At 40.6% G+C, this 22,881-nt stretch overlaps 1 protein-coding gene across 1 annotated transcript in view; it reads left to right on the forward strand.

Moving 5' to 3' along the window:
* The first annotated feature begins 6,110 nt into the window (after positions 1 to 6,110).
* Positions 6,111 to 22,881, forward strand: part of HIBADH (3-hydroxyisobutyrate dehydrogenase) — an 86,601-nt gene continuing 69,830 nt past the window's right edge. Inside the window, exons 1-4 of the mRNA XM_042802190.1 lie at positions 6,111 to 6,242; positions 14,746 to 14,906; positions 19,843 to 19,952; positions 22,426 to 22,547. Of these exons, the coding sequence (XP_042658124.1) occupies positions 6,158 to 6,242; positions 14,746 to 14,906; positions 19,843 to 19,952; positions 22,426 to 22,547 (478 nt within the window). The 5' untranslated portion in view covers positions 6,111 to 6,157. The remainder of the gene's footprint in view (positions 6,243 to 14,745; positions 14,907 to 19,842; positions 19,953 to 22,425; positions 22,548 to 22,881) is intronic.

Genomic DNA, 22,881 nt, shown 5'->3' on the forward strand with positions numbered 1-22,881 from the left:
GAATCTAAGAAAATGCAAATTGACAACAAGATACTATAAATGCTCTGTGTTTGTAGGGAGGGGGTTTAACTCTTTGTTCTGTCTTTTTAGATGAGACCTTTAAAGCAAATGAACATGGCCATATTTTCAGCACTAAGAATGAAAAGAGTAGCCTTCATTACATTATTTTCTGTTTATGCAGATGTTTCTTTATATATCCTGGAACTTAGTAGGCACAATGTACCAACAGGTAGAGAAGTGCTCTGACAAGTTCTCATATTTTAACATCCACGTTACAACATCGTGAATGTTATGGAGCACACCTAAGGTCTACACATACTTCTTACAGGGTAAGAAAATAAATCTCAGTCACTTAAACACAAAGGTCTAGATTTACAACATCACTAAGCATTCATTGGGTATGATGTAAGTAAATATACACAAGTTTTTAATGATCTAACAAGCTGGGATACGGGACCATGCAGTATAAAGCTACTGTTTCTTTTTCTCCACATTTCTCAGATCCTACAGAAATATGCCAACAGTAGTCTACAAAGCAAGATGATAGGGTAACTATATGTTAATAATAGCAAGGCAATGTGGCTTAATGAACATGGTGATACTGGTAATGGGTATGACATGGTTATATGACAATGAGAGTCAAAAAAGTTTCATTTTCATTCCCTTTTCTGTCACTGATGTGTTGTATGACACTGGGAACGTCATTAGTCTTCCCATGTCCAAGAATTTGGTTTTACATTACCAATACCCAGTAGTTTAGGAGCTGATTTAAGAGCTTTCTGTCTCATTCATTGCACCTTGGGCTGTTCAGTCCCTCTAGAGCGAGGACCAGTGTGCCAGTGCAAGCATTTGTTGGGGCAGACTGTAAAACAGATGCGTGAAAGGAGGCTGGTTAACAACAGTTACATCAGCACACCTGAGAGGGCCGTAAATTGTAATGCAAGGATGGGGATGAACAGCTGGGGAAAAAGCAGTGGGAATTTTAAAAAAATCCTGCATGTTTCACAGGTCCAATATAAAATGCTGTCAATAAGCAATTGAACTGACTGGACTGACTGGGGGAGTTCCAAGTATACCTAGGTTTGGAGAGCAACAATGACTTAGATGGGCTTGGCAGATAAAAGATCAGTTCTTATGACATCTGCACTCTTTTTTATAAAGCACTACAAGATCTACTGATGAAAACAGATACATACCAGTTATATGTTTACTACTTGTCATTCTCATATACGATTTTTATACTGTTCTTTGTGATATGTTTTACAAACCGAATTCTGCTAGAGCAACAAGCAGGCTAGCAAGTTTTCCTTCAGAAAATAGTTCCTTCCTGCTATAGCCAGTCAGATAACTTGAGGTCTCATTTCATGCCTAAATCATTAGGTTGGCATTATGGCTTTTAAGACACAATACACTATTGACAGAACAAAACTTTAAAGCCAATTAAATGTTGGCAAACATTCTACCATTGGCAAAAGCGCACTTGTTAGCAGTTTGCCTTTGTGGCATGTTTGCAGTGTAATCACTGATTTCTGGAAAGCTTTTTTGGCACTTCAAGATATTTTAAAATATCTAATAAATTTATTTTTGTAGGCAATTTTAGACTTTACACACATCACTCTAAAGCATTTTACTTTAAAAAGTAGAGGTTGCATGCACTCAGATGAGGTATGTATCCCCAATCTTAACACAAGGAAAAAGTAACGATTTGTAGAACCAAGATATACAAATAATTATTTATTTACATTTTAGCTAGTTAAAATTTTCAGAAATCATCACATACAAATCTTTATGAAACACGATCTTATTAGGTGTGAGTAAGGAGATACTGCTGCCTTGTTGAAAAAAAAACATAACATTTTTATCCTGGGTTTTAATATAAGTAAAAGCTTTCATGTCTATTTACTTAAAACAAATGTATTTTGAAGTTAACAAAGCTTTTTCCTTCATTTGCTGTGGAAAGAATGTGATTAGGTTGGCAAAGAGATAAACACACAAACCAAAATTAACTAAGAAGGCTTAATTTATAGTGAGATAAACTTTTACAAAAGGTAAAATTATTTTTAACAAAATGAGCCAACTTTACTGTAAGCCTACTGAGAATTCAAACATCAATAGAGGGCATTTTGGAGAAAATAAAAAACACGGCAACACAATTAATTTAATTTTCTCCCTTCTGCAAATGCTCTGCAGTATGGTAGCCCTGTACCATCTAGTCCTGCAAATGGTTCCTTCTCATACTGGCTGCCTTAGAAGCACTAAACTACTAATATCAGTTGTATCAGTGTTCATCATGTGAGCAGAGATTCCATTTAATCTAATCTGAAGGAATTTCATCTGTCCGCAAAGCACATTCTGTACAAAAGCAATGTAAAAACTGTAGTAAGATAACAGTGGGCATGTCTGTTACAATGGAGTGTATTCACAGGTGTGTTGGCAAAGTAATATAAGGTTGTCTACTACACTTTTATCAATAGGAACCTCCTTTTTCCAGTTTCTCTTTGCTTGGAAGTGAATATAGTGTATTTTATTATGCTGGTACAAAGTGAAATCCTCATCATATACCTCTTAAACAAAGAATGCTTCATTTATACCTACACAAATAAAACCCTCTTAGACATGATAGAAGCCTAGAGAAAGATGCAGCTATGTAAGTAAAGTTGCGTCTTGTAATGAGAGTTAAAAATCTGAATACAAGGACCACACTAAGCGTAGCAATAGACACTTCACTTGATCCACTTAGCTGTTCTTAACCCATCCAAAAAATAAAATGAATCACTTCTCTAACTCAGTTCAGACTTGATAGCAGTCTACAGCCAGTTGGAAAGGGGTCAATGATTCTGAAAATGTAAGGCAGTGAGGAATCAGGCTGGAAGGCAAAACCCCCATGTTTTCAAAGTTCTGTGTAAAATTCAGGTTTTAATGACTTCCAGAGACCTTATTTGGACTACACCTCAGTACTAACTTCTGCCAGCATAGCTGGCTCGATGAGGAATCACACCTCTTCTCATCCCAGCAAAAATTGTGCTCAAGATGGTTGTCAACCTTGTCACCACTGAGGAGAAAAGTAAACATAGTTCAGGAGCTTCATTCACTTGGCACTTTTCAAATGACATGGTGGGAGAGACAAGTGAGCTTATAAAAATATTGGTATATACGAGTCTCTGGGGCTTCAGATGTTTTGCAAATTGCTAGCAAATGAAAGAGTTTCTGGGTTTGTGTGTCTCTTTCCACTGCCTTAACTGCAGGGATCTTTTTTTCTTCTCAAGCCATATTCTGTCTCAGTGTTGAGCTGAGAGGCAATGAGAGAAAGAAGCAACTAGGTGAGGGTATGTGTCAGGGGAGACAAAATGGAAATGCATGCTAGGCCTTGGAGCAGGTCCTTCAGCTTGAACACAAGTACTGAGAGGCTCCTGCTAAGTCGACCCTGAGAAAAGTAGAGTTAATGTTTCTTTTTGGTAGCTAGAAGAGTGCTGTGTTTTGGTTTTAACATGTGTTTGTTATGAGAAAAATGTTAATACGCACACTGATGTTTTCGGCTGCTGCTGGGAAAGAAGGAAGCAAGAAAACTGCCAGGACTGCATGATTAGTGCATAAACACCTGATGTTGTTAAGCTGGTAGGAAAGTACTGTAACATGATGGAAAAATACTGTAACTTTCAAAAGGTATATAAGCAGCCTGCGTGCTGAAATAAAGTGTCTCAGCATCACACATGATCTGAGCCCGTGCCTCAGTCGCCACAGTATGAGATCAGCCTGTTGTGTGGTAGCACTCACACATGCAAGAGTACAGCTACTATATAAACACAGCCATCTTCACTGCCCACAAAATTCCTTTATGTTGAGCTGAGTTAATTTAACAGTGTACCGTCCATTGCTTTCTAGGGGCAAATATAAAAAAATATATTATGGTATCAAGAGAAGAGCCAAGCTCATATACTGAGCCTGTTGTTTCTGTGCTAACGTATAACTGAGTGAATAGCTGAATTTGCGAGACCCGAGATCTACCCCTGATGACTACATTCTCCCAGAAGTTTGTAAATGATACCACATAACAGCTAAAAAAAAAACTCTGACCTAACAGGAGTAACCTAATGACTAAGGGAGTACCCAGCATTCCTTCACAACAAACTAAGGCAAGTTTTTCTGATAGGAAAATAAATTAACTATTTTGTTCAAGAGAGACGAATGTGGCAGTTGCAGAACTGGAGCTGAAGCCTTGCTCTGAGGAGGCAGCGTTCACCCGCCCCCAGCTTGCCCTCCCTCAGAGCCTGGCCTGCTCCCTCACACCCCTGAAGGGCCTGAATTTCCCCCCAAACTGCCAGCGAGGTCTGCAAGCCCTGTCAGATGCTGGGCTGTGGGTGAGCAGCACAGCTCTCGCTAACTTGTTCGAATACAGCTATTACTGATGTTGATAAACACTGTGCCAGGCCATTGGGAATTGTGCTCTGGGCACAATTGTATTGGGTTTGCGTGGCAAGGTTTTCGTAGCTGGGGGGCTACAGGGGTGGCTTCTGTGAGAAGCTGCTAGAAGCTTCCCCAGTGTCTGACAGAGCCAATGCCAGCCGGCTCCAGGAGGGACCCATCGCTGGTCAAGGCCGAGCCCATCAGCGGCAGCGGTAGTGCCTCTGGGATAACATACGTAAGAAGAGGCAGGAAAACCCTGGGCAAAAGCAATTGCAGCTGGAGAGAGGAGTGAGAATATGTGAGAGAAACAACTCTGCAGGCACCAAGGTCAGTGAAGGAGGGGGAGGAGGTGCTCCAGGCACCGGAGCAGAGATTCCCCTGCAGCCCATGGGGAAGACCATGGTGAGGCAGGCTGTGCCCCTGCAGAGCGTGGAGGTTAATGGTGGAGCAGATCTCCACCTGCAGCCTGTGGAGGACCCCACGCTGGAGCAGGTGGATGCCTGAAGGAGGCTGTGACCCTGTGGGAAGCCCACGCTGGAGCACGTTCCCGACAGGACCTGTGGAGAGAGGAGCCCACGCTGGAGCAGGTTTGATGTCAGGACTTGTGACCCCATGGGGGACCTGTGCTGGAGCAGCCTGAAGGACTGCACCCCGTGGAAGGGACCCACGCTGGAGCAGTTCATGAAGAACTGTGGCCTGTGGGAAGGACTCATGTTGGAGAAGTTCGTGGAAGACTGTCTCCCGTGGGAGGGACCCCACGCTGGAGCAGGGGAAGAGTGTGAGGAGCCCTCCTCCTCAGGAGGAGGGAGCAGCAGAGACAAGGGGTGATGAAGGGACCGCACCCCCCATTCCCCATCCCCCTGTGTCATTGAGTGAGAGGAGGTAGAGAAAAATTGGGAGTGAAGTTGAGCCTGGGAAGAAGGGCTAGGCACGGGGAAGGTGTTTTTAAGGTTTATTTCTCATTATCCTACTCTGATTTGATTGGTAGTAATTAATTGTTTCCCCAAGTCGAGTCTGTTTTGCCCAGAATGGAACTGGATGGATGATCTCTCCCTGTCCTTATCTCAAGCCATGAGCCTTTTGTTGTTTTCTGTCGCCTGCCCAGTTGAGGAGGGGAGTGACAGAGCGGCTTTGGTGGGCACCTGGTGTCCAGCCAGAGTCAACCCACAACGATTAAGCCTGTCACAGGCTCCAGCGCTTATTTGCCATCGGAGTGGACAAAAGCAGTGCAAGGCGGCCTTTCCCCTCACCCCGAAGGCGCCGCTCCCGCTCTGCTACGGGCACCGCAGCCCTCAGCAGCCCGGGGCCGCGCCTTCCTCCCCTCAGCCAAGCGTCCCTCCCGGCGGCGCCGCGGGAAGGGGAGGCAGCTGCGGGCAGGCGCAGACCAGAACGAGAGCAGGAAGGAAATACTTCCCCCCGGGGAGCCTCCGGCACCGGAATACAGCAGCCCCCCGGCCCCGCCGCCGCCCCAATAAGACGCCCCAGCGCCGGCCCGGCCCCCGTCCCGCCCCGCGCTCCGGCCGCGGGCAGCCGCGCCTGCCCCATCCGTCACGGGGCGGTGGGCGGGGCCGTCCGACAGCGTCGGTGGTTGGGAGGGGGAATGGCTTTTCGCTCCCATTGGCTGGGTCCCGCCCAGGAGCGCCTGTGGTTGACTGCAGCCGCTGCCGCTCAGGGCGCGTGGGCGGGGCGGTGTCGGGGCGGGCGGCGGCGGCGGCGGCGGCGGGCCGGAGGTCACTCGGCGCGGGGGCGCAGCATGGCCGCGGCTGTGGTGCTCGGGGGACCTGCGGGCTGGTGGCGCTGGCACCGGCGGGTGCGCGCCGCCGCCCGAGCGGCGATGGGTAAGGACCTGCCCCTCCCCTCGGCTGGAGCGGCTCCGCTCCGACCGCCGGGCGGTCGTTGCCGGGCGGGGAAAGGCCCGGCCTTTCCCAGGGGCTCGGCCGGCGAGCGCTGGTGCCGCGCTGCCCTTGGCAGCCGCGGGCCCTCCGCGCCCGGCGGACCCGGTGCAGCGGCCGGCCCCGCGCCTGGCAGGCCCCGAAGCCCCCTGGCCGTGCAGCGCCCCCGGTGAGGGAGCCCTCGGGGGAGCGCTGGGGGGTCAGAGCTGGCACGGCGTGCTCCCGCGAAGCGGCTCCCGCTCCCGCCTTATTGGGGCCGGAGCGGAGCTTCGGCGTGGCTTAGCTCAGTAAATGTTTACACTCGTTGGCTTAAAATAGCGTGCTTGGAAATTATCAGAGCCCACAAGTGTTTCCTGTGGCACCGGTGACACGTTAGCAGTACCCGTTACCCAGATTTGGGCTGTTCAACCCTCTCGATCATTGTACCCAATTGTTTTCCTTAAACTGAAGGTAAATCCAGCGGCACTTCCTCCTGTTGCAGCTCCACAGGCACTCACTGGCATGTATGGTTGATTCATGGGCAGCAGAAGGAGCAAACACCTTTAAATGTCCTGTCAGTACAAGGGAAGGAAGAGTGTATTTGCAGAACTGGACCTAGACCTTTTCCCTTTCCAGAGTCCTGAAAATCACACTACTGTTTCCAATTAGTTTGACTGTTGTAGTAGATAATTGAAAATATACCTTCAGTAGTCTTTTCAGTGTCATTTTGATAGCAGTCTGTTGCTTGTGTATGTCACTGTATAGTTAGGCTCCCAACAAATAGGTGAAGGTTTTTCAGGTGGCGAAGTGGAAGAAATACATTGTTTTAAATGGTATATGGTTCTAAAATCTTGACACTTAACAAAGCATTTCCAAAATTAATTACTTTTAAGTAAGCAACTTTTAAAAATTTGTAATTCCCCTTTAAACCTCATTTAAACTGATCAGTGAAAAGTGTTTGATGCTTAATTTTGAAATTAGCTTTCAGTGTTATTTAAGCTTGACTGTCTCGTTTCCACTAATGCATGATTTTTATTTTATAGTTGCAGCTTTGGTGTTGTGCTAAGTAACAGCTCAGGTGCAGCAGCCATATTGGTCACATGCTAGTAAAGTTAAATACAGGAGACCTGTTTGTGTATTTAGTACCTTTTGTGATACCACAGTTGAAAGCAGTAGCTTTCAATGTGTTTCGAACTTTCTGTGCACGGTAGCTGTCAGATATTTCTGTAAGAGATTTGAAATCTGCTGGCTTGGTCAATATTCCAATGGTCATGTTTAATGGAGAGAAGATGGAAGGGATCTTGCTTCTTGATGGTGTGCACAGATGTGAAAAGCAACCCCAAACACTACACTGGCCCTTAAAGTTGAAAAATATAGTTTGTCTTTGCCTGAAGACCTGAGCAAGAAACTGTGACTAAGGAGAAATTGTGACTCTCCCAAGAAACTTCCACAGAACAGAGTTTCACGGACAGCGATTAAGCTCTGACTTACTTAGTCAGTAGTGACTGTGCTGAAAGTCCTGTTGATTCTGAGAAGTGTTTATGGGATGAAGGTCTAAGCATTAAACCTTCTTAACTGCTAAGCTCTACTGCTTAGTTATATGTCAAGGTTTCCAAATCTCTAATGCGTTTATTAGGTTTGCCATCATTTTCTTTAGGTTTGCATAGTCAAAAAGTTGTCTTTTGTGTAGTGATTTCATCAACTGTCATTCTGAGTGAAATGCCATCCTAGCGAAGGAACTCTGCCAGCTCCGAGAGCTGTCCAACACCACGGCTCAGTTAGCGAGCCGGCTGGCTTTGTTACTGATTGCTGAATGCTCCTTAGTTGCTTGGTCAGTTGCTCTTTGCAGCTGGTGCAGGCCATGATGGATTATTTCTTCTGTGTGTTTATACCAGAGGCTGTTAAATCATCTGGGAGGAAAATAGCCAAGGGCAGATTTTGAAGGAGCATCTTGGGTATGTATGTTTGTGTATTAGCAGTTGCATAGAGACCGTGTAGTCTTGTGATCCACAGCTGGCAGTCGCTGGCAAAGGTGCTTCATGGAGAGGGTGTATATGACTTTACTTAAAAATACATTTTTAATGGATGTGGAAAAATCCTTTCTGGGGACTGCTTGGGGGGAATGAAGGAAGGGTTAGTGAGGTATTGTGGCTGAGAAAGGAAGATTTTCTGGTGAATAAAGATTCGTCAACTGAGGGAGCTGTTCATCAAAGAAGATGGTACCCTGCTAGGGGGGGAAAATGTCCTTACAAATACTTTTGAATGAGTAATAGGAACCCATTCAGTTAATAACTAAATAGTACTTTAGTTGATGCAGGAGCTGTGTTTGAACTGTGGAATGATTCCATGCTCTGGTGCAGAGAAGCATTAATTACTAAGCAAGGATTATGACAGAAAGACCTGCTGATCAGAAGTCCATCACATTACTCAATTAAGGGATCAAGTGTACACTTGATATTCTTTTTAGATGAAAAGTACTTGCTACATGTTTTTGTCATTAATGCATTAGCAAGCATTTAATGAGATAGCTACAGATAAGAAAAATGAGGTAAGAAGACTGACTGTTACAAGATAGTATGTCTGTTTTAGATCAGGAGACCCTTATAGAGGCAAGGAAAAGCAAGTGGGATGTTTTCAATGTAAAGCTGGCCAAATTTAGAGTCTTGTAATCTTCCTAAATTATGATTTTGGCAGAGTGCAGTTGTCAAAATCATTGTATAACCTTTAAAAGCCTGTGACCCTGGGGCAATTTAAATTCCATTGGCAAAGCATCTAGGAGCAGAAAGACCTGATTCTGCCTGTGTACAGCTGGCCTCTAACTTCTGTGTTTCTCCATCTAGTTCCATCCAGGATCTAGTTCAGCAGAGGTTTTATGAGTTTCCATAGAGAAGTCTGCACAAAACAAAGAAGCTCTCTCTGATCCTTTCTTTCAAAGCAGGAAGGAGAAAAGGGATGGTGTCTTCTATTGTACTTGTACCAGAACTTAAGATGGTAAATCAGTGGTAAAATTCTTAATTTAGTGGCTCATATTGAATTGTCATCATGTTTCTCCTCTCTCCTTGTCAAGTTATTTCATATGCAACTGTACATTCTCATAAAGCCCTGAGCAAAACCAGCAACTTCAGTAGTTGAGCTTCCTCTGGGCATCTTCCCATGCTCCTGTTAAATCTCACCTACTGGGTTGGAAAAGAGCTCAAGATTCACTCACCCGGAGAGAACAAGAATGTTAATATGACTTGCAACCACTGTGATTAGGAAATACATATGGGACAGGAGTATGTGGGCTATTATCCCTTGTGCCAGATTTATTGGTTTCATTTGAGTGTGGAGCTAGGTATTCCATCCCAGGAGCTAGACATTTTGGTGAACATGGTTCAAAATAGATTTTATAAAGCCAAAAAATAAGTAATATAATTGAGATTACAATTTGAAAGTTACTGGTTTCTCAGTTCTGTTCTTGGCCAGTTAGACTGTGCTTTCCCTCAGAGTACAAGCATATTGGACCTTTTCCAGCTCTACTGTCTGTGGTCCTATCCAGCTATTAGTTCCTTTTTCTTTGAATACAAAGAGATGTCCTGTGCACTGCATGCAGTTTAGTATTTGCAGTGAATTCAAGCACCACTAGAGTTGAAATTTTCTTGAAACTGTAAGAGCCATTACTTTGGGAGATAGTATAAACTGAAATGTAAACATCTGAAATGATCTAAACTTGTAACCATTGTCGTTCAGGTTAATAAAAAAATTGTTTCCAGTATCTTTATGTAGAAGCTTGAAAAGAGCAGTTTTAGGTCATCGACAGGCCAGGTATTCTAAGGACAGGACTGGAATCTGTGCATCTCTGAATTTACCCTCTTAATGGATGTATTTTGTTCAAGAAAAGGCATTCAGAGATTCATAAACTCTTGCTGATTTTTTAATTAGATTATTTTTAAGGTAAAATTCTTGTGAAATTGTAGATTACCTCAAGTGTTTCTATTGTGTGCTGACTTTTCAAAGCAAAAGATTTTTATCTGTACTGTCTGTAAGCCCCCAATATGGACAGAGGGTCATAAATTGTTCTTCCTCATCAATGGAGTCTTTGTAGGTATGGGGCTCTGCAAGCGTGTATTTCCTCAAGAGAATAATGAAGATTCTCCTGGGGAAGGCCCAAAATCTTTGGAGTCAGTGTAGCTGTAGCTGGTTTTGCTCACAATTAACTTGATCTACAGATTAACCTATTTGCTGGTTCTGTTCCCAGTGAGGTAGAATTAGTTGCACATGGTATCAGTGATTTAAAAGTAGCTTCTATTGCTGTTACTTCTGATGTTCTGCCCTCTGTTAGAAGCTGAATGTGGACTGGGCATTTTTCCAGCCATGTGATTGTAGAAGGTTACTGTAGATTTTATGGCTGAAGTAAAATGGACTCAATACCACAGGGACAGTTTCTGCAAATGCTTATACAATTGATGGGATTAATTAAGCGTACGTGTATGTGGGTTTGCAGAATATCAGTCCTTAGATGTCTGAATTATACAGTTATTTAAAAAACAAGTCTGTGCCTTGTATCAAATGGTAAACAGTGCCTAGATATTCAAGCTGGACATCACTTTCCATGATAGCACCTGTGGAGTTTCATCTAATATGAAGATGTGAAAAATCATGTCTTCTTAAATATCCTCTGTTTGGCAAACCCCCACTGTCTGAAGTAGTCATTAAAAAATATGCCATGATGCTATATGCAGTTGATTCAAATTTAATTGAAATCAGCTCTATTAGGTATGTCTGTGAGCTAATTTCGTCAATCCTTTAAAGCAGTTTTCCTGTATTTGAATACCGGGAGATCTGGAGGTTTTTCAGAGCTGTTAATCAAATGATATCATTTTAAAGTGACTAATGTAAGACCGGGCCGTGAAAAATTACAACAAACTACTAAGTCAGAAACTGAGTCAGGAATTGGACTATTTCTCTAACAGGTCCCAATTCCTGTGGATTTGAATACGTTCTAGTCAGAGAGGAACAGAAATTGGTCCCTGATTCATGAACTAAGAGAAAATTGACAGGGACAGACAAAAGGAGAAATAATAGAATACAGTAACACAAAACTAATAATACCGATCAGCATGTTGCTTTGTATTCCAGTGTAACTGTTGCTATGCCTTCTGGGGATATTGAAAAATGAAGATTTTTAAGGAAGGACTTATAGTAGAAGAATGAGTTAGTTTTATGGATATTTGCATTGTGAAGAGCTGCCTTAGAGAAATAATAGAAATGCTTGTTGGCAGTAGGTCTGTCATTGCAGTCCAATTACTGGTTGATGTCTTAATAGTAAGATGTGATGATAGTCATGAAAAGTCATTAAAGCAAAGCAGTCTTGTGGGACATGGTAAAGAAAAGTAAGGCAGGATGCAGAGAGGGAGTGACAGAAAGTAGCATGGGCAAAATGTCCTTCTTAATTCCCAATATTTCCATGAAGATCAAGGCAATATTATGTCTCTTAACTTGAGGCAGGTGGCCAGGTTCTGAAATAGCTGAGATCTCAGATTTGATGAAGGAGGAATCAGTGAGATTTAAGCAACTCATGGGTGGGTCTTCTAGGCTGTAGGTATGAGTGACAGGCATCACTGCTTGTGTCAGAACTGATACAGGAAAAATGTATCAAGAAAGTTTTCTGAAGATGATTAAGAGATTTCCTGATGTTTTGTTTGAGGTGATGGTTAGATGTCCATGAGATGGTGTGAGAAAAGAAGAGATGAGGATAAAAGTGAAGAGTCTACAAGAATGAGCCTAGAGGTGGTAGCCAGATGTATTCTTCTGATGAGGTTACTTAGAATTCACAGAAACAAAGAAAACTGAGGTTTGGAAGCAAGGCTAACATTAAAGCTAGATCAGGTTGCTCAGAGTGCTCCAAGGTTGCTCCAAGCATGGAGATTCCACCACTTCTCTATGCAGTCTATTCTGGTGCAGAACCTTTCTCCTCATCAGGGATGCTTATTTCCAACTGGAATTTCCCTTCCTGGCTTTTGGCCATTGTCCCGTGTCCTGTTGTTGTGCACCTCTGTGAAGAATCTGGCTTCATTTGTTCTGTAACTCTTCTTCCCTCCTACTTCACAGGTATTAGAAGACTGCAATTAGCCTTTGCTTCTCCAAGCAGAGCAATAACAGTTCTCTTAACCTCTGCTCATATGCCGTGTTCTCCAGCTCCTCAGTCATATTACTGGATGTCTGCTGGGCTGTCTGCAGTTTGACTGCATTTCTTAAGTATTGTGCTGTGTAGAGTGGAATTGCCAGTGTCTTTGACTTGTTGGGAATGCTCTTGCTAATGTAGCGCAGTACGTCATTAACCTGGTGCTGCAAGGATGCACTGCTGACTCATGCTTGACTTGTTGGCTGTGGGAATCCAGAGGTTCTACAGAGCTGCAACCAGTCTAGCCATCCTCAGCCTGCAGTGATGTCTCCTGCGCCAAGTACAGGACATTGTATTAGTCTTTGTTGAACTTCTTGGGGCACTTCTCAGTCGAATGATTCCATGCTCTGGTCTTTCTCAGTCTTTCTGAATAGTAGCCCCGCCCTGTGGTTTTCAGCCATTTCTCCCAGTTTGGTGTCACACATGATCTCGCTGAGGGTGTTTATGTCCCATCATCACAGTCATTGATGAAGTTTTTAAACAGCAGCAGCCCCAGTATTGACCCATGAAGAGCATCACGCATAACTGACTCTTCCTAGTCTTTGAACCACTGATCGTCGTTTAAGCCCAACAGCCCAGACCGTATTTCTTCCATCAGGCAATGGTGCAGTCCAGTCCAGTGCATGCTTTCCCCGTTTGGCTACTGGGATACTAGAGGAGGCTGTTTTGGAAGCTTTACTGAAGTCAAGGTAAATAAGATCCACTGATGCGAAGGGGTAGAGGAAGAAAAGTGCTGGAAACCAGGACCTGAACCTCCTCGGGAGACTGGAAGCTTTGGGCTAAGAAAATTTTAGATTAGTATAAGTGATGTACTGGGGAAGACTGACTCATAGAAAACATGAGAAGAATTACTATGGCTGATGGTGGGTTTTAGGCTCTTTATTAATTTGTTCCCTAGATTTGACATGTAGCACTTCTTAAAAAAGCAATGTGCTCTTTTCCTGACTTATCTCAGTTTGCACTAAGCATTTTCCCAATGCAGTTTTCTTTTAAATCGTGCTACTTCTCTAGCTATGTAATTGCTGCAGGCATCTGTGGAAACTGTCTCAGACCAAAGTTCTCTCAACGAACCTGATTTATTAAATGTGGCACTTCCAAAATAGTGCTGCAGATGAAAGAGTGTGACCACTGCTGGCTAAGAAGGAGCTTAAAGTCAGAAAGACTTTAAAATGATTAATCAAGTGTTATTGGCCTAGAGAGGATTCTTTGCTAAGCATTGAGACCTCTTAGAGTCTCGTTCCAGCTTAGGCATCTGTATGTGCACTTCAGAGTTACAGTAGTTCCCTAGTTAGGTTAGCCTTGTTTCTGGCTGCTTAGTTGCCACATGCTTTAGTGTTTCTTCTGCATTACTTTTTCCTTTGTTGTAAAGGAGAAATTATTTTATGTAATTGGCAAAGAAATCTCCGCACTGCCAAGTTGTGTTGCCCGTGGATTAGGAGTGTTTTAGAGTGGTGAGACAGTGATTGCAGTAGATGAATGCCTGCAAGGCTACTTACTGCCCAGCACTGGATACTTGCTAACTACTTGTAAAAAGTAACTGATGGTAACTGTGGGGTTTTCAGCAGATTGTAGGTTATGCTTTATAGTTCTGTCTTGGTAGTACAGCAAATAGAATACAGGAGTTATTCCTGCAAAGACTTCATCTTTTTGTATTTACATTATAGTTTGCTCTAGTTTTCAGTATTTGCTTTTAAACTGATTACATGGCTCAAAGAATTTGCAGTGATTCGTTATGGAGACTTTCACCTTCAGATTACTGGTTTATATCTGAGTGCAGGATCAGAAGAGTCTAGTTATTACCTGTGAGGGGCTGCATGAAATAAAGTGGCAGCCTCAGTCCATTTCTGGAGAACAGGTGCTATATCCCAAGGCTGCAACCAATGTTGCAAATAAGGAGTCTGTAAATTATATATAAAACTTTATTTTGCATATCCAGTTTAGGATTTAGACACATAACAAAATACAGACAAACCTCCATACTTTAAGTCTGTGTTTGAGCTCTTTTCAGATCTTAGCTTTCAGGGATGTTGCTAAGTTTGATTATTACTATACTTTTTGAAACACATTTTCCTAATTAAAATGATTTTCTTTGATATGTAGAAAAATAATTCTGTGATGGTATTTGTGGCCCAATGTGAGCTATAACTTATAGTTTAAATTCTGTAGAATAGGATTCACATTTCCACAATTTTTAAGCATGAAGTTGTTTAAATCAGTGAAAACAGATTACGTGGTAGCTTTTGTTACATCATTGTTACGCATTACTCTAAAATACAAATATATTGATACTTATTGTTTTGAAAACAGTGTGTTCTAGGGCAATGGCTTCCAAAACCCCAGTTGGATTCATTGGGCTGGGTAACATGGGAAATCCAATGGCAAAAAACCTGGTAAAACATGGATATCCAGTTATTGCCTATGATGTGTTCCCAGAAGCTTGCAAAGAATTTCAGGACTTGGGTGCTCAGGTACAGTAGTGAACTTTCTTTATTCCAACAATAACTGTATGTGTTGAATGTGTTGAATGATTCTTTCATGCAATGCAATTAAATAATCTGTTATTTTCTCTTGGTTAAGATCACAACCAGAAATAAAACAGCATAGTGAATACAGTCTAAATCTGAGAGGTTTCACTTGGAGCAAAGACATGATTCTACCCCAAGTAATTTTCATGCTGTTAGCCAGAATTGCTACCTTGTTGGACTTCTCTGGCTGTTTTTATGAGAGTAGGTTGATGGCCTATTCTTTCACCTCCTTCTTTCTCCTGCTTCCTCCTCCCCCAGGTCTAGATAGCCAGTGGGCTGCTTTTCATCTGGTTCCAACTTTGACCTTTTCAGGTTAAATGACCCTAGTTAAAAATTCCTGCTGGCATAGCTGTAAGGGTTATAAGGACATATGAGCTTTCCTGCTGCTTCAAGGTGCAGTCCTCAGGGGCAGGGGAAAAATCTAATTATTTAAGTGCTTATTCTCTTGGAGGTAAGGAAGGTTATGGTGAGAGAAGAGGAAGGAATGAAAAGGAAAAAGGAGGGAAGGAAATTGATCACATTAAGGAGGTTTACCTTCCTGCCATATACCCTGCAAAATCTTGGCCCTGTTCCAGTCAGTTCTATTGCTTTTGTTGATCCATTAATACACCCAGAAATCCATTCAGTCTCTCAGATGGTTGGGTCATTTCTAAGTGTCTGAAATATGTTTGAATGTTTTTGACATACTTCAAAGCTGTAGCAGTTTAGATAGTTGTGGGTGGATGGATAGGTGTATAAAACACTGAAACAAAAGACTGAACTCAAGTAAGGAGAAACCAATGCAAAAATAATACTCTGATGTGACAGTGTAGAGGATAGAGGGGAATTTTCCAGCAGTGGCAAGGAAATTGTAGGTAGATCTAGATAGAGAAACTGTATGCCTTGAAAGTCTAAACTGTTCGAGCTAATTGCAGCTATTTTAAATAATGAAGTAACATCAAGATTCCTGAAAGATAAAATGATAAAGTGCACTTGTTGATAATTAGTTTCAGCTCCCCTTGAATAATTACAGAATCTTGGCCTTAAGTGGGAAAGTAAGCTTTTCAGCTTCTTTTCCTAGCTACTGTTTTTATTTTGTTAAAGCAGCTGAGACCCTCGGGCATGAACTGGACCTGTCTTGAGTAAGAGGCTGGGCAAATGGAGAGGAAGTCTGTATTGAACAATTGGTTGTATTTTTAAATCATGTTCTGTACTGGGATCTCTTTGCTGTGGCTGCCCATTTGGATAGCTTATTTCCATAGTAATAGAATCCTTGGCATCTACTGCAGGACTTAATATGTGATACTAAAGGTGAACTGTAATGCTTTCAAAAATAAAGCCAAAAGTATGTTTCAAGGTCGTAAATCATGAAGAGAATACATGGGTAGGCTTAAATACAAATAAAACACACTTAAAGAAAATACGTGAACATAACTTCCTCTTCTTGATCTATAGGTGTAAATCCTATCCCAACGTTTTTTTCAGGACTTGGAAACTTGTGGGTCCAGGGGGCCTTGTAGAAACTGCTGTAGAAGGAACATTGGGCTCCAAGGGCTGCTTTCTTTTTGGTCTGGCTGGTAGGGTAAAACCATCAGCAGTGTTACAGAGGTGAAAAGATGCCCCCCAAGAGACACTAAATGTTGTCAAATGTTCATTGTTTAAAGGCAGTGCTACTACCAAGGTATATGGAGAATGAGGGATGTTTGATCGTAAGTCTGCATATTCTGTGACTCCACTTTAGCCTCCGAAGTAAAGGACTGGGAAGTAGTGTATGTTGGGAGGCAGCCACCTGCCTGTTGGTGGTGAATAGTAAGGGGAAAACTGGCTGAGCAGGAGAATATGGAACCACTTGGGGTGAAACTTGGAGAAAGTTGTAAGGCTACAAACAAGGGACAATACTGAACAGTGCTCTAAGCAAGTGGGCAGCTTCAATATCCTACCGTCTTTCCCCTTCCTCATAGTTACCACTTTCTTTTTCACACAGCAGAGTGCATATGTGCCATGTAGTTACTTTGCTTCAGTTTACATATATTTGAATCTTATCTCAGATCTGGAAGTTTGAGAGTGTCACTGAAATCATCTGATGCATAAAGCAGCATAAAAATAGAGCTTTCTTCAGTGTATTCAGTAAGAATGGCATCTCAGGCAAGCAGAATTATTAATTGACTTACTGTAAATATAAAGAAAAAAATAGGGAAGCATGTTGGAACAAATATCAACAGGTGTGCATATTGAAGGGCATAAACCAATGACCAGTATGAAGAAAAGTCTGCAGTGTCCAGTTGCATACTGCAAAAGTTTACTTGAACTGACAAGTATCAGAATATGTACAGAACCTGGTAGACTGCTACTCTGAGCCACTAGGGTCTATGTTAGTAATCAGCAATTAGTATTTGGTATGTTTTTTAAAGTTACACACATATTCTTAATGATTTCAAATGCTTACTGTTTCTTAATAGCTTTCAAATCATTCTACTTTATTTCTGAGACAGAAAGTCCCAAAAAATAAAAAAATGTTTTATATGCTGCCTGTTGAACCAGGTAGGTAGGTTTTCTCTGGGATTATTAATCATATTTGTTAACAGTACCAAAAAGCCAAGCTTACAATTCCCACTTTAATTCCCACTTTTTTTGTTACTTACTTTAAGGTAGCAAAATGATTTTCCTTTGTATGGTTGTGGAAGTACTGTCCCAGTCTGTGTACATTTTTAATCTAATTTTCTTCATGTAAAAGGCATGTTAGTATTTTGAAAGACCTGGATGGAATAAATTAGTTTCTGTGTAGATGGCTACTGTACTGTGTCTTCTATATATCTGTGTTGCTTAAGAATTGTTTAAATCTGTAACCAAAACCCAGCTATATCCTATCTACATAAGCCAAGTGGAAATGTGAGCCTGATACAGCTTTTGTGTGCCCAATAGAGTATGTTTTTCAACTTCTGGTTGAAAGATGAAAATGGGCTACAGAGTCTTCAGCTGATAACTTGCAAACCTCTAAGAATACTGGAGATAATAGTTTCAAATAAGAAGATGTATATAAATTCAGGTTCCAATTACGCACTTCCTTTCTTCTCCTCTAATAATACACATTGGGACTGAACTGAACCAGAGATACTCAGAACTAAAGACAAAGGTGTCATGCTCCTATATAAAGAGCTAGGCTCTCTGGTCTCCAAGGAAGCAAGTCATAAAATTAACTAATCAGATATAGAAGCTTTTCTGCTTATAATTGCCTCATTTATTCCTCCTAACCTTTGTTCTTTTGACTAGGGTATGTTTCCTTTTATAACTGCGTGGTATACCAGATGTTTTGTGCAATATTAACTTATTCTTTCAAAACAAAAACTGCATGTTTTTAAGCTCCATCTATGCCAGTTCCTTTACTTTTTTTTTTTTGAGAGCTTTGTTTAGTAAATATATAGTCTTCCCTTCTATTTCTCATTTTATAAGTCAAATAGAAATCAAGAAGTTTCTCATGCTGTATCCCATAAGTCCTTCAAGATTTTATTCAGCATTTCTTACGTATGTGTATGTACCATGCTGTCTTTGATGCCAAGACCTATAAATGCATCGTAGATAAAAAGAAAATATATTTACATAAGTGCCTTCAGTATCAAAACTAACAAAAATTAAAACAAATATCTGTAGTTATAAATAGATAAGAAATGATGAAATGAGGTCATTGATTTGTTGATTTGTCTGCATTATGGAAAGGAACTGGATTTTCAGGTAGCTGTTAAATTGCTATTTCTTTAACCCTAGAGCCACGTGATGTGGAAATTCTAATTTATTCACACTAAATAAGAAGTACATATAAAATTTTGCTTAAGACATTTCTTAAAGTTTAAAAACCCAAGGCATATAATATATCTAGGAAAATAGATCACTGTAATACTAAGGTTATTATTCATCATTCAGCAACAATAACTGGAAAATACCAGCCTTATCCACAAACAAAATCTACTTTCTGCTCATCTTGCTTCCTGTTTGGAACATAATTCCTTTCAGGAAAACTAGTTGAATGAGTGAAATCAGGTTTGATCCTCATGGGCTAAAGATAAAAGAATAAGATGTATGTTTTTTGTTGTTGTTTTTCTTGATCTATGACTGTATTAAGAACGCATTTTAAAAATAAATTAATTATTTAAAACTCGTATTGAACAAAAATCTTGGTGGCAAATGCCTTCTGGGTAAAATGCACTACTTTAGTTGTTAATATTTTACTTGTGTGTGAACCTTAAATGCCACACTACCTGCCTCTGAAAATAGGCTGCAGAAAGTAATACACTTTTTAAGTTAGGTATGTTTATTTAAAAACTAGTATCTAACAATATATTTTGAAACTTGCTCAGATCTTTTTGGTGAAGAACGCTTAAGCTGATAATTTGCCATTTTTAAAATATCAACAGTAGTATTGTGAGAAACATCAGTTAGTTTATCTGATTTTTTTTTTAAAGTGAGGCTCAGATGTGCATTAATTAATTTTTTCTTTTTTCCTCAGTCCTCCTGTCTTCAATGTTGTATATAAGACAAGGAGAAAAGTGAGATTTTTGTGATCCTTTGTGTTGTCCCTCATTGTAGAGCGATATTTTGTATAGATGCGTGCTTAATAGTGAATTGAAGATTGATGAATGGGTTGATGGGATGCAAGCATCCCTATTGACAGATGTTCTGGAGGAATTTCTGTGATAGGACAACCTTCTCAATTTTTTTTATTTTTCTGTTACTGAATCCAATTATCAACATTTCCATTAAGACGGCAGTTTTTCTTGTGTTCTAATTTTTTACCTAGCTTAATTGTGACCGGTGACCTGCAAAGGCTAAAATCAAACTCAGCAAACATGTCTTGCATCTCTTTTTCAGGAAGTGTAAGCTTACCTAATTTTTTTTTCTTTAAAAGGTAACAGATTCCCCAGCAGATGTAGCAGAACGAGCAGACAGAATTATTACCATGCTGCCTTCTAGTCCCAATGCGAAAGAAGTTTACACAGGAGCAAATGGAATTCTAAAGTAAGAATTTTTTGTAGTTTGGAGAATTCCCACACCTACTCAAGGCTGCATTACATTGTTTGTCAAATGATCGCTGTTGCTGCAACTGTTGCTGTGTGTTCAGGGCACTCAACTTGATGTTCTCTGTTTTTTCCACTATTGATATTTCTAATTACACGAGTTCTCTTAAACGGTGATTGCTTTTGAATAACGGTGATTGCTTTTGAATGGCTTTTGGCTAAAGCCGTCATTTTATTTTCAGTAGAATAATAATTTATGTGAATTTGAGGCAACTTAACTATTATCTACATTCTTAGTTGCATGTTTCTTTTACTGTAATGTAATGTACTACAGGCAAGTATAACTAGAATATTTGCTGGCAACAATTATTTGCTCAAATACCTTTTTCTTTAACTTTAAATCCTATAAATGAAATGTTCTAAAGAGATGCCATTGTGTCTCATGGTATTAAAGTGCATTAACATAGGATAGCAGACAAGGCTTTATTGATTCCTACTCTTATTGTCTGTTTATTACACAAGAAAATATCTGAAGAATTTGTTTAATGTGAAACAGTGTTTTTTAACTTTTGTGGAGGGATTTCCACTGAGCCTAAAATCCATAATTTGAAGAATTCTAATACTCAGAATTTTTGGACTTGCCAAATTGAAAAATAAAGAGTGTTCAAAAGGCTCTTTTGGCCACCTGTACACTGCTCCTGGCAGGCTGACTTAGGCTACTCAATACCTTTGAGGATCACATAGGATCTTACTGCTATCCAGGTTAATAATATATAGGAAGAAGACAAAAGTACAGTGGATTGTCCAAGACCAATGATATCTTTTTTAGGTATTGATTGTAGTCAATATTATGCTGCAGTGATAAGAAAATAAAACAGAGGGATTACTGTTCTCTTTGCAGTGTAGGAAATAAAGGTTGCTTCCTTCCCTTACTGTCCATAGTTTAATTCCTCACAAAGTAGGACCGGGCAGATCTAAATATCCGTAGCTTAGACCCTTCAGGGAAAAGAGGTAATTGGATCAGTCCCACAAAGCTGGGCAAACAGCTGAGCGAGAATTACATCCAGGATGGCAGTGCTCTGAAGACTGACTGGCAGTACTTACTGATATAATAGAGCCAGTTAATCTTTTGAGTACCAAGATGTGGAAAATACTGCAGGAACAAAGGATGTGGAAAGCAGTCCCTGTGCTGCTGCAGTTTCTCAGCCTCTGTATTCAAGAGAAGGAAGTGTAATTTGACAGCAGTGGTTAATTGTTGCTCCGAGTGACCTGGTTCTTGGTTACTGGTTTGACTGTGAACATTTTCTGAAGCTTTTTAAGCTTTACTGAATCGATGCTCTGGAGTGTTTAAGGCTTAACTTAGTTGTCCCACTGTGTTACCAAGGAGCCCATGCCACTGCTCCTTGTTCTGAACATAAGGGGAAATGATGTAGTTCTGTATCTGCCACGCTGGTTTTCGTTTGCATGTGTTCAAACTAACTGCAGCAGCTCATCACTTCTGTGAAAAAGGACAAGTTCTGTGTGTGTGGCACTGTTTGAGTCGGGAGCTACAGCGGGGTCCCCAACGGTATGTATATGTTGAAAGGCTATTTCCAACAATCTAGGTAATTCAATTCAGTAAAATTCACTGTACTGCAAGTAGCACACAAGGTGCAGCAAAGCTTTTCATCTGTCATGTGTAGCTTTAAATTACTCACCTTTTTATGACTGAAAAATTAAGTTTCATTTCATGGTGTTTGCTGGTCCAGTGGACATGAAATCATGGTGCAATTGAATGGAAAGAGGGATAAAAATATAATCAATTCTTTATTGTTGAGGGCATTAAAAATTTTTACTTTACTTGCATTCTTTTAAATACATATACAATTTTTTGTGTTCTATAATTTGGGATATAATTCTTCTGCCTAAATTTACTAGCTATCAGTGGGAAAACTTAACATTTTTCTCCATGCTTCTTTAAATCTGCAGTGGGCTTTTGTGGTGTTAGTTATGATCTTTATGTAGAATAAATTGCAACAATGATTAAAAGAATGCAATCGAGATATTCCAATAAGAACTTAAAGGTATTGTATATAGAGAGAAAGAAAATTGTATTGTTATATATGAAATTTTAGGCTGTATCAACATTTAGTTCAGTTGCTTAGATCTGGATATGATATACTGCTCAAACTTGCATGATGGCAGGTTTTCTAGTGCACCCTTTTTGTGTAACTTTTAATAATAGTTTTTAGGAAGAACATAATATTTTCTGTCCAAGTTTTATTGTGTTTTGAGTCATTCGAAACTGTGCAGTATACATACTCAGCAGTATACATACTGAGCAGATCTTGCTGAATAGAGTTTGAAACTTTGTATTTATTAGTGTACCAAAAAGTATCTGCTTTTATCATGCTGAGAAAAGCCAGTGCTGTGGTAATAGTTGCAGATGTCTTGTGCAACAAATACTGAATAACAATAATTAATCTTTATTTTAGGAAAGTGAAGAAGGGCTCATTGTTAATAGATTCCAGTACTATAGACCCTGCAGTTTCAAAAGAATTAGCCAAAGCAGTTGAAAAAATGGGAGCTGTTTTCATGGATGCCCCAGTTTCTGGAGGTAAGTCTTCAATAACAGTTTACCTTGTACTGGATGTTTTGTCTCTTTGTTTGCAATCTCAGCCACCAGTTTGTACCCTTGTTGGTACAAGTTGCTTTTCTTTGCTATATGTGCAATATTTTTTTTGTTCCGTTACATTAGCATAATGTATGTTATTTTAGGAATATTTTTAGGGTTTAGAAACACACTTATGTGTTAGACCTGGAGAAACTTAGCTTTCATACGATATGGTAGAGTAGTCCTTTTAATTTAATTTATTTCATAAGGTTGTATTTTTATGCAGGTATCCACATCTCTTCAGTCTCCATCTGTTTGTGTTACAAAAAGACTGTTT

Source organism: Tyto alba, unplaced genomic scaffold (genome assembly GCF_018691265.1).
Source record: "Tyto alba isolate M040663 unplaced genomic scaffold, T.alba_DEE_v4.0 Super-Scaffold_38, whole genome shotgun sequence".
Classification (NCBI taxonomy): Eukaryota; Metazoa; Chordata; class Aves; order Strigiformes; family Tytonidae; genus Tyto; species Tyto alba.